Source organism: Aptenodytes patagonicus, chromosome 20 (assembly GCF_965638725.1).
Source record: "Aptenodytes patagonicus chromosome 20, bAptPat1.pri.cur, whole genome shotgun sequence".
Taxonomy (NCBI): Eukaryota; Metazoa; Chordata; class Aves; order Sphenisciformes; family Spheniscidae; genus Aptenodytes; species Aptenodytes patagonicus.
In genome coordinates this window covers 5,296,210-5,309,963 of record NC_134968.1, presented here as the reverse complement: position 1 = coordinate 5,309,963, position 13,754 = coordinate 5,296,210, and the positions used below count along the sequence as shown (strand labels likewise).

Genomic DNA, 13,754 nt, shown 5'->3' with positions numbered 1-13,754 from the left:
AGCAGGGGATGCTTGTGTCCGTAGCCGGCTGACGACGGCGTGGACCACGCCGGTCCTGCGCACGGAGCGGCTCGCCCGACGCGGTGCTTTGCTCCTCGTGCAAAGCTGAGAGGTTACAGCCGGGGTGATAGAAAATGCACACGGGGTTTCGGTGCAGATTTTGCGCTTGTACATGTTGAGAAACTCGATGTTCCTATTTTTGTCTCCGTTTAAGCTATTGTGGGGTTAATTTTCACAGTGAGAACTATAACCTTCCCTTTGAGCCCAAATATCCCCAGTATCATTGTCCTGCAAGTTGCAGAAAACCACGAGTGGTCAGACGAGATATATCTCCCCCCAGCCCTCCCCTGCCAAATATGCAGCCTGCACAGCCAGCGTGCTTTAAACCCTCATGCAGAGGACACTTATCTTTTCCAAAAAAGACACTTGTTGTAACTCAGATATGTAAATGTTTATTACCTATGTTACATGCAATGTCATTTCAGACCCTGCTCATTTTTTCTCACCTCTCTGCCACCCAGTAGCAGTGAGCGCCACAGCCTGGAGCGATCCACAGCAGCGAGAGTACGCCTTGCCTGGAAAGCTATTTTAACCCACCTTGAAATTCTCAACATTACTGTTTGTCTCTCTGGCTGTTGTTAGGAAGCAAAGCCTTGAAAGCTGCCTTTTTTTAGACCTCTCTAGTTTCTCTCTCCCCTTCTTACGTATTTTCTTCATGCAGAATATAGCTGCTGCTTTTTTGGTTTCTTTTTTACAGCCTCCCTTCATCTGTGAGCCTTTTTATTTTTTTTTCATCGCTGAACCCCCTCAAAGGCTGCAGCCGGTATCCAGATGAGACTGCAGCACTGACTTATATAAGGTGTTACAATTTTTTCAGGATTCTCCAGCCTGCTCTAATGCTTCCTAACATCTTGTTTGCAGCTGCATGCTCTCTTGAAGCCTTAACCAAGTAGTCCACAGTGATGCCTGCCTTTCCAGAAAGAGGCCTTGATCTAAACTCTAGAAAGATTTGATCATTTAAAAAAATCCCCTCCGGAATACATCTCGGTTTATTACTGCCGGGTCCTGGTTTCGCACTGCATCGCATGCTTAGCCTCATTTAAATCCCCCTGGTTTGTTGTCATGAAAATCAGGCACTTACTGTACTCAGCTTTGCCATCTTCTACCCAAATTTTGCTTCCTAAAAAGAACTTATTTCCGGCTCCGTGACTGCATTAGCTCCGTCCATAGGCAGGCAGCACCTCATTTAAAGACCCTGGAAAATCTGCATAAACTGCCTGTTCCTCCCATCTTCCCAGCCCTGCGAGTGATGGGGCTGCATCTCCGGAGCACCCCAGGCCGCAGTCGGGTACCGCTGTCTCTGGGCATGGCGTGTTCCCCGGCCTCTGCAGCCCGCTGTGCTTCCTGACGGAGCTCACGGCGAAGAACCTCTCATCGACGAGTGCTTTGCTGTATTTTCATGCCTATTACAGCTCCTTGCAAGGCATCCCAGGTCATCTGTGTTTGCTCTTAAGCATCTCGTACGTTTAACATTTATTTAACAACACATTTATTTAACTTTCTAGTCTTACGCCGCTGTCTTTGCAGAAGCTCCCTCTGATCTTTCTCCACTCTTTCGCTTCACCGTTTTGCTTCCCACCGCTTATTGGCGACATAGATGCTTCTGTATTATCAACGGTGCTGACAGATGTCTGTGGCCATTTATGCGCTACTTGGCTTGTGTTTTCCCTGAGGTCCTAGATTAAAAGCTCAGTCAAAACTCGAATATTTCATGGGCCAGTAGTCTGCTTTCACTTGGAGTCATCTCTTCTCTGCTGGTTTCCCTTTTGCCAGCGTTTACCCGGGTGTCTAATCAGCTCGCGCTGTATTTCTAATGATGCTCTCGCTCCGTGATGTGGTTCTCCCGCATACGCAGACACTGTTCATGCGATGCTCGCGGTGCTTCGCACACGCGCATGCTCACACCCAGAGCCATCGCCTCGACTATTCGCCATTAACTCCTCTAATGAGCGCGAGTCGATAAATGAGCGAAGTGAGCTGGTAGAGGCAGTTTGCATGCTATGGTGGTTTGGAGCACATGAAGGAAGAGGAGTCACCCAGTCCTGCAGAGTTCACTGAGCCGTGAAATCCAAAGAGCAAAGAGAAGCCCCAGCCCGCACAACCAGCTGAGATCAGTGGCCGTGGCTTGTACCGCCAGGATGTCGAGAGGGGCTGTTTTCACCCAAAAATATTGTTTGCAGTTATGTAAAAAGATCTGTGTTTTCAGAAAACACCAACACCTTGGTGTTTATTATATACAGAAATTACCGTGTGGTTCCCTGGCAGGACTGGAGCAGCGCTGGGGTTGATCCTGACCTTCCCATGAAAGCTCCCTTTTTCGCCTTTACGCTTTTCCAGGCAGTTTCATGGCTGGATGCCGGGAGCTGGCAGACTCTCAGCCAGCGCTTGCATCTCGCTGTCTCTTCTAATGGAATCGTTGTTAAAAATAAGTCATTTTATTTCCCAGAAGATACCCGGCGGCGGCAGCATCCGTCATTTTGTCCTAATTGACTTGACTTCCGTCGGTGTGCAGGTTGGGTCGGGGCTTGGTGAAGAGCCAAACCTGCCATCGGACGGGGCTGGTCTCGGGCAGAGCTGTGCTTGGTACCTACATGAGCTCTGACGTCTTGTAGATGGTCTCCCAAACGTGTGTCTGTACAAGAGAGACGGCAGAAGTGTCTCAGAAGCCTGTTAAGGGTTTACTAAAATTACTAAAATAGAGGCTGATGGCTGGAACAAATTCCTACGCTGCCTGTAGTAAGGGTCAGTGTAGTGACAGCTCCGGAGGCTCCCGGCCATCCCGCTGTCGGACCTGCAGAGGAGGGCTCTCCGCCGGCAGACACGGCACCTCCGTGGGGTGCTGGGATGCAGTAAGTACGAGGGGGATGAAAGCAAAAGGACGAGGGCAAGGGTCTTCTCCAGGCAGCAAAAACTTTCCAACTGTCTTTTGAGGACGCAACGTGCAGGCAGTCGTTGGCTGTTGAACGGAGGGGTGAGCTTGGACGTTGCTCTTGATAAGAAACCGGGTCTGAACCAACGCAGGATCCTTGAATCAAGTAGATCTACAGGATGAAAGAAGAGACTGGCATTTGGACTGCCGTGGAGGGTTGCTCATCCGCGGTTAAAAGACAGATCTTGAAAGTTGGAGAATTTGGGTTTATCTCTTAATTCTGATACTGTTTTCTGTGACCTTGGGCATGTCACTTAGCTCTCTGTGCTGTGACTGTGTCTTCAGCCGCGGAATAGTCATAAATACATTCAGTTCTGCCCTTAAGTCTTTAAATGACAAGATCTCCCACCTCTAATATGAAACCCAGTTGGTCCTTTAAATTGTCAGAAGGCCAGAAGATTATTCGTAAGTAATGAGTAAATTCGTAAACGTTCCTTAAATAGTAGCAATCGTTGAAATACTTAAGGAATTAAGGCATGGATGGTGAACAGGTGTGTGTTTCCAAGCTTGAAATTTAATAGCGCAGACTTTCTTCCACCTTAATTTCACCTTAACGACCTTTTCCTGACTGAATCATCGTATCGAGATGGAGAGGTGGAAGAATAAAGTACCGTGGTGGGACAGGATTATGCAGTGAAAACTCAGTTTTTAGCCCAAGTTTGAGTGGAAGTGGGACTTGTCTCCACCTTCGCTGCCATCGGTGTCTTGCTCGGGGTCGTGCAGAGCACCAGTGATCCCCAAAGGGTATTTTCACTGTGTGTTGCCCTTGTCTACGAAAGACTTTGTTGGTCTTCCAGGATCACGCTGGACCGTCTCCATCTCAGACTCCTCCTTTGGGATCTAAATTCTGCAGCAACTTGGGGAAGCATCTCCCCAGCTGTGCTCGTCGGTAAAATCTCGTTGTAGCAGTGAGATTTGGAAGGTCTTTTAGCCCGGTTTATTGGCCGATGCAGGCAGCTGTTTTCTCCCTTTCAGTCAATAAATAAACGATCTTACTCCAGAGCAGCCAGCAGCTGTCATCTCCCCTTTTCGCCGCTGCACCAACAGGTGTGATGCTGATGTGACTGGTGGACTGGAAACCAAACTGACTGATGGACTGGAAACCAAACGGACATTTCCTCCGACCTCTTCCTTGTTGGCGATTGACCAACAATCAGGAGCAGCATCCAAGAGACTCAAGGTCCCAGCACATCGAGCTGCTCGTGGAGCTGGTGGCAGGGTTCAGCGTTGCATTGCCTAGCAAGGAAGACCAAGGACAGGGTTTGTAATGCCTGTGTGGACTTGCAGATCCCTATGTGGATTGCTCTTTAGATGCCATTCAAGAGCTGTCCTGCTCCCTCAGCAAAAGGTTTTGAGGCTGAAACCTCTTCTCACATGAAGAAAAGCAACATATGATCAAGAGTGAATGAGTACTGTCACGGTGGGATCTGGAGAACATGGTGAGGGAAGTGAAGCCCTTATTCAATGGAAATGTTACATGGAGCGAAGATCAGAGCATCTTCTCCAGAGCCCACTATCCCAGGGCAATGGTAGCCTCACGTAGACATATGTTTAGTTGATTCTCCTCGTTCCAGCAGGAGCTGGGACCTAGAGAGATTTAGCTTCCTGCTGAAGGTCCCACTGCCACGGGGCTCAAAATACATCAAGGACCTTCTGATTTCCAGGCATGGGTCCTGCTTGTGGTCAAAATTCAGGTTATTGACATTCCTCTCCCCTGGTTTGGGCTGCTTATTGCTGTGCAAAAGGGTCAACAGAGTTTGACTATTAATCCTCTGTCTTCTTGTCTATATTTGATGAGGGCTGTGGGAGAGGAGAAGGGAAGTCGTTAGCACTTCTATCCTTGTTACAGACACTTGATGCTAAACCTGCTCTCCAAGCACATGATGGCAGGAATCTCTGAGAGGCTCCTCTGCGTTATGTGGCTCGTTCTGCTAAGACACGGTAAAAATAGCAAACTAAGGAGGGATTTTAGCCTCAACTCACTGAGGCAAGAGTAAATAAGTGTTAAATACCCGGGGCAACGTGAGGGCTTTGTGTGCTGCCGCCCTGCCAGTACCCCTCCAACCAAACACCCGTTCATTTTTATGGCAGCAACGAACATCTTAATTATTTGGAAGCAGTTTAAAAATGTGGCTTATGGGATGTGACACACCTTGAACAGTCTTAACGAAGTAAAAACAAAGCCAGTGCTGCAGGAAGGACTTGCGCTGTGTGTCAGTGAAAATACTGTCATGGCTAAAGCAAGGCAAGACCTCAGTGTATTTAGAGCATCGAGGGGGGCGGTGGAGTTGATGCTACTGAGTCTTTAAACCACTCAATATTATACTAAGCAATTCTGGAAATTCTGGAATTTGAAGTGCGGGCGAGGTCGCAGGAGGGATTTCCCAAAGGCCACGTCCCTGGATCTATTCCCGCTTCCCCAGGCTGGCGGTGGCTCGGGGGGACGGATCTGCTGCAGGCGTTTCTCCTGCAAATTCACTCTCCTGCTTCATGACACCCGCTCTTCGCTGGTGCAAAGGCCTCGTGGCTGGAGCTCGTGCATCAGCGCGGCTGCACCTTGTCTCCATCCCCAGCCCAAGGGAGCAGCCGGGCATTTCTCTGCTTGCAGTACAAGGAAAGTTAATTGTGATATAAAATAGTGGCTTTTATGGCCTTTAGCAAAGGGGGACGTCCTTGCTGGCCATCCCTGTCTCGGCCGGAGCAGAGATGGACGGCAATCTGGCCGTGCTGTCCTGATGTCCCCCGCTGGCAGTGACCCAAACAGCCAAGGCAAAACTAATTTGGGTGGCAGAAACTCCTGATTTCACTCGTGAGAATCATTTTTAGCACCAAGGCTGGGTTAAAGGGTTAAAAAGCTGGGGAATGGTTTGCAGTGACAGTTTTGTCCCAGCGCCTGCGCCCAGCCAGCCGCTGCCTCCGTTCAGGGCGCTCCAACCCCAGGAGGCTGCACGGGTGGTCGGTCGGTCGGTCGGCCTGCCTGGAGAGGGAATTAAAAAAACCCCAACAAACCCTACCTGTGATTCTTTTATCTATTTCATGCTGTACTTTTAATCTCTGAGCTCAGAACAAAGGATGTCATCATCATTATGCTAAATATAGAGACGGGAGCGATCGCTCGCAAGGTCATTCGGCGAGCGGGTGGCCGAGCTGGGCGCAGACCCCAGGCCTTTTGCAACCTGGCCTTTGCTTTGCCTGTGAAGCGATATTCCGCCATCGGCGCTGATCCCGATGCCGAAGTCCCTGGGTGCACGTCTCCCCGCGTGGGAGACCCTCACGTGCGGGAGCAGGGCTTGACCGAGCCTGAAAGCTGGGCTTAGAGCTGAGGCTTGGCTTTGATGCAGGATGCGTCCTGACCCGAAAATACCGCTCCCCGCCTTGCACCGAGGTCTGAGCAACGGCGCCAGGCGCATCCCATCCCTCCTGCCTGACTCTTCTTTTCCCTCTTGCCTTTGCAGTGAGAAACGCGCTCTGCAAGTCAGCGTCACCAACCCGGTCCAGTGCAGCCTGCACGGGCGGAAATGCACCGTCTCCGTGGAAACCAAGATTAACCAGTCCCAACCGGATTTCACCAAGCATCGTTCCGGTTTCATCCTCTGCGTGCCGGGGAATTAGCATCCCCCTCCGCTTGGCGCAGCGAGCCAGGAGAGAGCGAGAGAGCGGAGGAAAGGCGGACTGGGTCTTTGATCGCCCTCCCCGTGCCTTGGACTTTTCAAGGGGATTGATTTAGAGATGCTCAGCTGTGACTTCGTCATGCGCCTAAAAAGATCTCTAAAGCTAGAGGTTTAGCAAACCCAAATTCAGGAGAGGGTTTTACTACCACATGCAACGAAGGCTTAAAATAGCCAGTGACCTGTATCCATCTTACAAAAACAGGCCAGAATATCAGGAAAGTGCTTCTGAATTAGTCCAAAAAAAGCATTTATAGGTACTTACACCCTTTCCTCCCTTTCCCACATTGATTGCTTAAACCCTCTCCACTGTTCCCTTCTTTTTTGTGTGTCATTTTTGCAATATTATGCGGCCTCCACCGGAGGAACCAAAGATACCCGGCTCAGGGAGTCTGGTCCTGTAAGACCAAATCCCGATGGAACCGGAGCCAGGTTTGGAAAGGAGGGCTGGCTTCCCACGCCGGGGAGACACTCCACACTCTTCCAGCCCTGCCGGCACGCACGGAGTTGGGATGGTACATGGACACGCACCTCTAGACTTGCTGCTTTACTGCCTGGAGTTCATTAACCCATCGAGGCACCTTGGTTGGAGAGAGGTCCACCAGCAGAAAGGAGAGTGGGATTCACAGCGCAGAGGTTTTATTTTTTTTAATCCTGCATTGCTTTTGCCTTAATTACCCTCTCTGGTCACCTAAAAATCCAGTGGGTGCCCATTTGGACCAAGTGGCCTTGCTCAATTTTTTAGATAATCCACGTGGCTTCACGTTAGTCCTAGCGACGAGGTTCAGGGAGGGCTAAAAGGACCCGCTGCCGGTGGGTTATTCTAGAAACACGTGGAGCCTGGGGGCTGAGGCCGCGGCTCCCTCGCTTTGCACTATTTAACACTAACTCCGGGCACGTCCATCCGCGCCAGGCGAGGGGCAGCAGCACAAACCCGACTGCAAATGTCCAGGCTGTTCCCTTCAAAGAGTTTTCCTGGGTCTCCCCGGCTGCGGGTGTTGGATGTTGGGGCGTTGTGCATCACCTTGCCTTGTCTGGTGGCATCACGTTTTCCCCGATGTGCGGCGCCCGCGTCTGCCCAGCTCAGATAACCTTGAGCTTGGTGTTTACGGGAGGGCCATATATACTAACAAGCTTTTTATTTCCACTGTGTATCAGGCTGCTGCTGCTGCTGTGGTTTTTGAGCGGAGGAGGCCCCGTGACGTTGCGGGGCTGTTGGGATTATACGTACTGAGTCCTGGCACTGCTGGTCAGGTCAGGATTTCCAGCCCGTTAGATGGGGGGGGGGGTGTCTGCGTGGTGACCCCACCTTGGGGACCGTCCGTCTCCAGCCCAGCCGGCGAACAGGGAGCACGTGTTTAATTGAGCGTTTTAGGAATCGGAAAGCCTGGCAGAGGCTCTTCACCTAATGACCTGTTAATGAAAGGCTTCCCAATGGACACGGGGAGTAGGGACAGGTCACTGCAGCGTTTGTACCCCACCACCGCCACCCAGACTCGAGGTTAAGGGGTACCTCCAGTGTAGAGAAGCTCTAGCTCTGCACATAAGTGGGACAAGCTTAATCCCTCCTGTGCTTTTTGCCAGGGAGGCCCCATGCGGGAGCCCTCCCGTTCATGTGGTCCCCAGCCTTGGACCAGCCCCCGCCAGCATCCCAGCGCCGCATCCCGGCCACCGGCGCTTGCTCCCGGTAAGCCGCTCTGGGATGCACAAGCGGGCTCCTGCGCCGGAGGGCTCTGCGCATCGGGTCTGCCCCGAGTCCTCGGGAAGAAGCTCTTCCAGATGCTGGCAAACACAAGCCACCCACCACCGCTGGGGCCATCAGGAGCCTGGAGGCGACGTCCCACCCACGCGACAGCTCCCGACCTTGCCAAGCACACGCACACGGGCGGCTCGGGGCCACCGAAGACCCCCCCACCTCCTCGTTTAACCCCAGCATCTGCTCCTCAGGAGGAGCAATGCCAACGCTGAAGCCATGGGACACCCCAGCTCCTGTTTGCGTCCTCCCGGGGAAGCACCAGAAGGAAAAGCCTTGTCGTTGCTGTGCCTTTCTATTTGCACTTCTCGCTTTTTGTATCTACTAGTCCGAACGTCCCCCCCCCCAGTAACACTAACCCGTAGGCAAGGTAGTGGCAGGAGATTTAATCAGCACTTTTATACACTATCCCTCCAACGAAATGGTTGTATCGAATCATGATGGACGGCAATAAATCGCAGGTTTAGGAAATTTCTAATACTACAAGATGGCAATATTGTATGTGATGAAATGTGTCTTTATAAAATATATTATCTGTTCCTGCTCTGGTTTTATATATATATATATAAATATATAAAATATATATATTCCTGGTTTTTCCCATAAATTAACTATTTCTAAATTGAATTTTGATTTTCAGCCTGGGCGATAATGCAATGAACCCTTTTTTTTTTTTTTTTAATCGCTGATATTTTAATGTGTAAAAGAGCAGGAAAAAAAAAAAAACAACCTACTATAACGGTCCTGGGTTTTTGTTTACATAATTCACTGTAATAAATTTTAAAAAACCAATTAGTTGCATCCCACTATGGCAGTGCCAGTTTCTGACGGGCGCGGCGGCTGGGGGAAGATGATGCTCATGATGCCCAGATGGAAAGTGGAGTTTTGGCGTCCCAATAACCCGATTTTTCACCTCTCACGTGCTGGGTGCGGTGCTCCTCCTCGCCCCGCGACGCCCTCCCAGCGCCTCCGCCAGCCCCCGGCGAAGGGGTGACTCCGGCGCCGGTAACGCGATTAAACCCGCGGCTGCGTTAAACCCCCCTTTTGTCAGGGCAAATCCAATTTCCCAGCGCCGCGAAGGGGGCGTCGGAGGCGGGGGATCGCAGAAAAGACTCCACCACGAACCGCTGCCGTGTAATGGATGGTCAGTGCATTTTTATTTAATCAGCACAGTACAAAAATAAATAAAAATAAGGGGAGGGGATTAAATTACAGGCACACTGAGCCCCATGACACAGTCGGTCAGGTTATAAACCACACATACTTACAAACACACTATACACATACATACAAAATGAGACAAATATAAATTAATAAGTAACAATACCCACCAATTTGGTCAACAAAGATCTACAGAAGAGATTGCACTAAAAAAACGTACGTACACATGTATCGTTAGCAGGGTCCAATGTACAGCGATGAAGAGCTTCAAGTGAAAAATAAAAAATAAATGGCACGTTATTTCCCCCTCTCGTTTGCAAGTTTAACGCCCGATGGACCAGAACTAAACTAGAACTGTGCACACGGAGAAAAAAAAAAATACAAACCAAAAAAACTTATCAGTCCCCAGGCCTGATAAGGGAATACCAGCTCAGCCTGCGGTATCGGGGTGGTGTCGGGTCTTTGTGCATGGGTGTAATTTTTACAGCCATCTCTCGTTAAGGTTTTTCTTTTGATTATTTTTTTATGTGTTTTTTTTCCTTTTTTTTTTTTTTTTGAAGACACAGACTGCTCCTGTTTGCATGCGCAATACCACTGTAAAAGCAACAATGAAAGAATAAAGAAGGGTTTTCCTTTTTCCCCCCCCGTAGGTTAGTAGGTTTTTTTGTTGTTGTTGTTGTTCTAAAAGTATTCGTATAGCAGCATGTAGATTCTTTCCTTGCTTGCACACTCAAGTAGATCCTTTACACAATACTCATGATCAGTGCACGATGGGAACAAGACATTTCACATTGATGTCATGATACAGTAGCGGTTATTTCCCTTAACCCAGACCCGCTCGGGAAATTCGAGTCTCTTCAAAGAAAATAAATAAAGGGGAGGGAGGAGGCGGGGGGGCGAGGGCCGGGGGTCCCGGGCCGTGCCCGCGTCTCTGTCCCGTTACCGGCTGCTCCGGCGCCGGTAAGTCACGATCGGCCCCGTTCAGCCGCCTCCGGTGAAGCCTTCAGAGCAATTTTTCCTTTTTTGTCTTTTTTTTTTTTCCCCTTTCCTTCTTTCCCCCCTGCCTGGTCTTTGTCTCGGCGATGCGGTGACCGGCCCCGCACCCGGGGCTGCGGCCGCAAGAGCCGGGGCCGCCCCCGCCGCCAGCCCGCGGAGCCCCGCTCCGCTCCGCTCCCCCAGCCGCGGAGGGGGGGGGGGGGGGGGGCTCGGTTGGGGGGTTCCCCCCCACCACCACCACCACCCTCCACGATTTGCTGAAATCGATCCGGCGGCGGGGCCGCAGCGTCGCCGGGCCCGCAGGACGGGGAGGGGGCGGCGGGCGGAGAGCGGCGGCCCGGGGCCGGGGTGGGGGGGGGGGGGACCGAGGGTCTGCGCTCCGGTCCGGCGGCGGACCACCCCCCCCGTCCCCCCCCCCCGTCCCCCCCGTCCCCGGGGCCGGAGCGGCGGCAGCTCCCGCCTTTCCCCGCCTGGAAAAGCCCCCGGGAAGCGGCTCCGAGCCGGGCCGGGGCGAGCGAAGCGCGTCCGGGCGGGGCCGGGAGCATCCCCGGCGGGCGGCGGGGCCGGGCGGGCGGGCGGGCGGGCGGCGGGCGCTCACCGGTCGAGGCCGATGAGCAGCCGGCCCTTCTCCTCGGCGCCGCTTTCCTTCTTGAGGTCGGCGAAGACCTGGGTGAAGTAGTGCGGGTCGGCGTTGACCTGCAGCATCTTGGGGCTCATGAGGTCGATGATGGAGAGGCAGCGGTCCCAGAAGGCCTCCTTACAGCTCTCCACCAGGAAGGGCTTGAGCGGGTAGGAGATCTCGTTGCCCATGTAGGAGTAGGAGAGGTACAGGCAGGTGAGCAGCACTGCCTGCAGTTCGTGGTCGCTGGCCACCTCGGCCGAGATGACGTCCCGGCAGAGCATGTAGAGGAAGACCACGTTGGCCGGCGTGATGAAGCCCTGGTCCTGCCAGCCCTGCAGCAGCAGCGAGCGGTCCACGGAGCGCAGCCAGAGGACGGGGTCGGTGGGCGAGAGGTGCTTCAGCCGGTAGCAGCGGCGGCAGAGGAACTCGCCCAGGCAGCGCAGCAGCTCGCTGGTGGACGCCTGCACCACGACCCGGCGCGGGGTAGCGGCGGCGGCGGCGGGCGCGGCCGGCGGCGCCTTCTGCGCCGAGGCGAGGGCGGCGGCGGCGGCGGCGGGGGGCGGCGGGGGGGCGAAGGTGGCGAGGTTGGCGCAGGAGAGCGACTTCTTCAGGTTCTCGTTGTTGAGGTGGGTCACGTTGCTCTGGTAGCCGCCGTTGGGCTGCACCTTCTTGGAGCTCTTCTTCTTGGCGGAGACGGCGGCGATGCGCTTCCAGGGCAGCACCGAGATCAGCGAGTGCCGCTTCAGGCCCTTCTCCTTCGCGTTCTTGCTGTTCTGCACCGCCGTGTAGTGCCCCACCGTGGCCGCCCCCTCCTCGAACAGCGGGGCCTTCCGGTAGCTCGGCGACAGCGACAGCACCGTGCCCATGGCGCCGGCCGACCGGCGGGCCCCGCCGCCCGCCCCGGCCCCGGCCCCGGCCCCGGCCCCCGGCGCGGCCCCGCGCTCGCTGCCCGCTCCGCCGCCGCCGCCGCCGCCGCCGCTCAGCGCCGGGCCCCGCCCCGCCCCGCCCCGCCGCCGCGCGCGCTCCCGGCGGCGCAGTGCGCGCGCCCGCCGCCCCCGCCGCCCCGCCCCGCCCCGCCACGTGCGCCCGCCGCGCCGGCGGGAAAGGGGCGGGGCGGGACCGCCCCCCCTCCCCCGCCGCCCAGGAGGACGCCCCCCGCGCTGCCTCGCACGGCGTCGGCCCCGCCCCTAGCTGCCCGGGCCCCGCCCCCTCGCCGGCCGCCCCGCCCCCGCCCCGCCGGCCCCGCCCCACGCGCGGCCCCGGGGAGCGGCCCCGGCCGGGGTCCCCGGGCGGAGGGCGGGAGGAGGCGCCCGCGGTGCCGCCGGCTCGGGCACGGCCCGGGGTGGACGCACCGAGCCCTCGGCCGGGGGCCGGGCAGCCCGACGGGGAAGAAGTTAAAAAAACCAAAGGAAAATTAAAAAAAAAACCAAAACAATCGCCAAAAGCCGCCTCCGCCCGCTCCGCCGGACCCGACACCCCGGACCCGGCCAGCCCCCGGCTTCCCTCCGCCGCCCCGCGGGGCGTCCCGTCCCGCTCGCACCGAAGGCACCGGCGTGCGGAACCGCCCGCTGCGGAATTTTAAAGGCCAGGAGGGGCTTTAAGCACGACGCCGCCCGGCCCCCCGTGCCCGCGGGAGGCCGAGGGACGGCACCCGCGCCCAGCGGCTGCCACGGCCCCGCGGGGGACCACGCTGCTCGGACACCCCCCCAACCCCCCCCCCGCCTGAAGTAGGGGCACCCCTTTCCCGCGGGGCCGGGGAGCGGCGGCGGCAGCTCCAGCCGGGGAAGCCCACGCGAGGCCGCCGGAGCCCCGCCGCGCCTCGCACAACCTGTAGCGACGCTCAAAGGCCGCTCCGCCGCGGCACAGGCCGTAGCGGAGCCGGCCGAGCGCGGCGGCGGCGGCGGCGGCGGCTGGGCTCCATCCACGGTGGCCGGAGCGGTCCCCGGGTGTCGCCCCCTCCCCCAGGGGATGCTGCTGGCGATAAAACAGGGAAAAGTCTCCGACGACTTTGGCCAACGACTTAAACCGAGCTCATTCGTACTCCTCCGTGCGCGAAAGCCACCGCTGCCCCGGACCCGCGGCTGCCCCGGACCCGCGGCTGCCCCGTCCCCTTCCCACGACACCGAAGTCTTCAAAACCCCCAAAGGTCTCCCGTTTCACCCAGACACAACCGCACCCTCCCAGCGCCTGGGGACCGAGAACTGCCCCGCAAGGGGGGGGGGACACTGGAAAAGGCTGTCCCCAAAACTGCTGTCCCGAGGCAGGGCCACGCGGGCGCTTTGGCAGGGTGGCCTGGGACGAGCCCGCCCCGCACTTGGGGTTTAAAGCACACGGCAGGTAAAGAAAATCTCACTCTGGGGCAAAGCTCTGCTGAAGCTGCTGCTTCCAACAGGGCTGGTGCCGCGCACGGCCGGGTGCTCGCGGCCGCGCAGGTTCAGGCTGCAGATGTGCAGTAAAAACCAGGGGGAGATTCTCTGATCCATCTTTTTCCCCCCTCCCACGCTAGGGCAGGGGGTTTCTCAGCAGCTTGCGCTGTGAAGCCGATGCTCAGCAGCGGGACGCAGC

The 13,754-nt window shown here is 55.8% G+C and overlaps 2 protein-coding genes across 2 annotated transcripts in view; one reads left to right on the top strand and one right to left on the bottom strand.

Annotated features, from left to right (window-relative positions):
* Window positions 1-9,861, top strand: part of MYO1D (myosin ID) — a 165,691-nt gene extending 155,830 nt beyond the window's left edge. The window contains exon 22 of the mRNA XM_076356932.1: window positions 6,445-9,861. Coding sequence (XP_076213047.1) covers window positions 6,445-6,601 — 157 coding nt within the window. The 3' untranslated portion in view covers window positions 6,602-9,861. The remainder of the gene's footprint in view (window positions 1-6,444) is intronic.
* A 1,286-nt stretch (window positions 9,862-11,147) lies between these two features.
* Window positions 11,148-12,083, bottom strand: CDK5R1 (cyclin dependent kinase 5 regulatory subunit 1). Its single transcript, XM_076356695.1, has one exon. It carries the CDS (start codon window positions 12,053-12,055, stop codon window positions 11,162-11,164), a length of 894 nt encoding a protein of 297 aa, XP_076212810.1. The 5' UTR covers window positions 12,056-12,083; the 3' UTR covers window positions 11,148-11,161.
* Between the last annotated feature and the right edge of the window lie 1,671 nt (window positions 12,084-13,754).

What these genes read in the sequence shown, in the direction of transcription:
- CDK5R1 (XM_076356695.1), bottom strand. Translation starts at nt 12,055, where the DNA reads ATGGGCACGGTGCTGTCGCTGTCGCCGAGCTACCGGAAGGCCCCGCTG.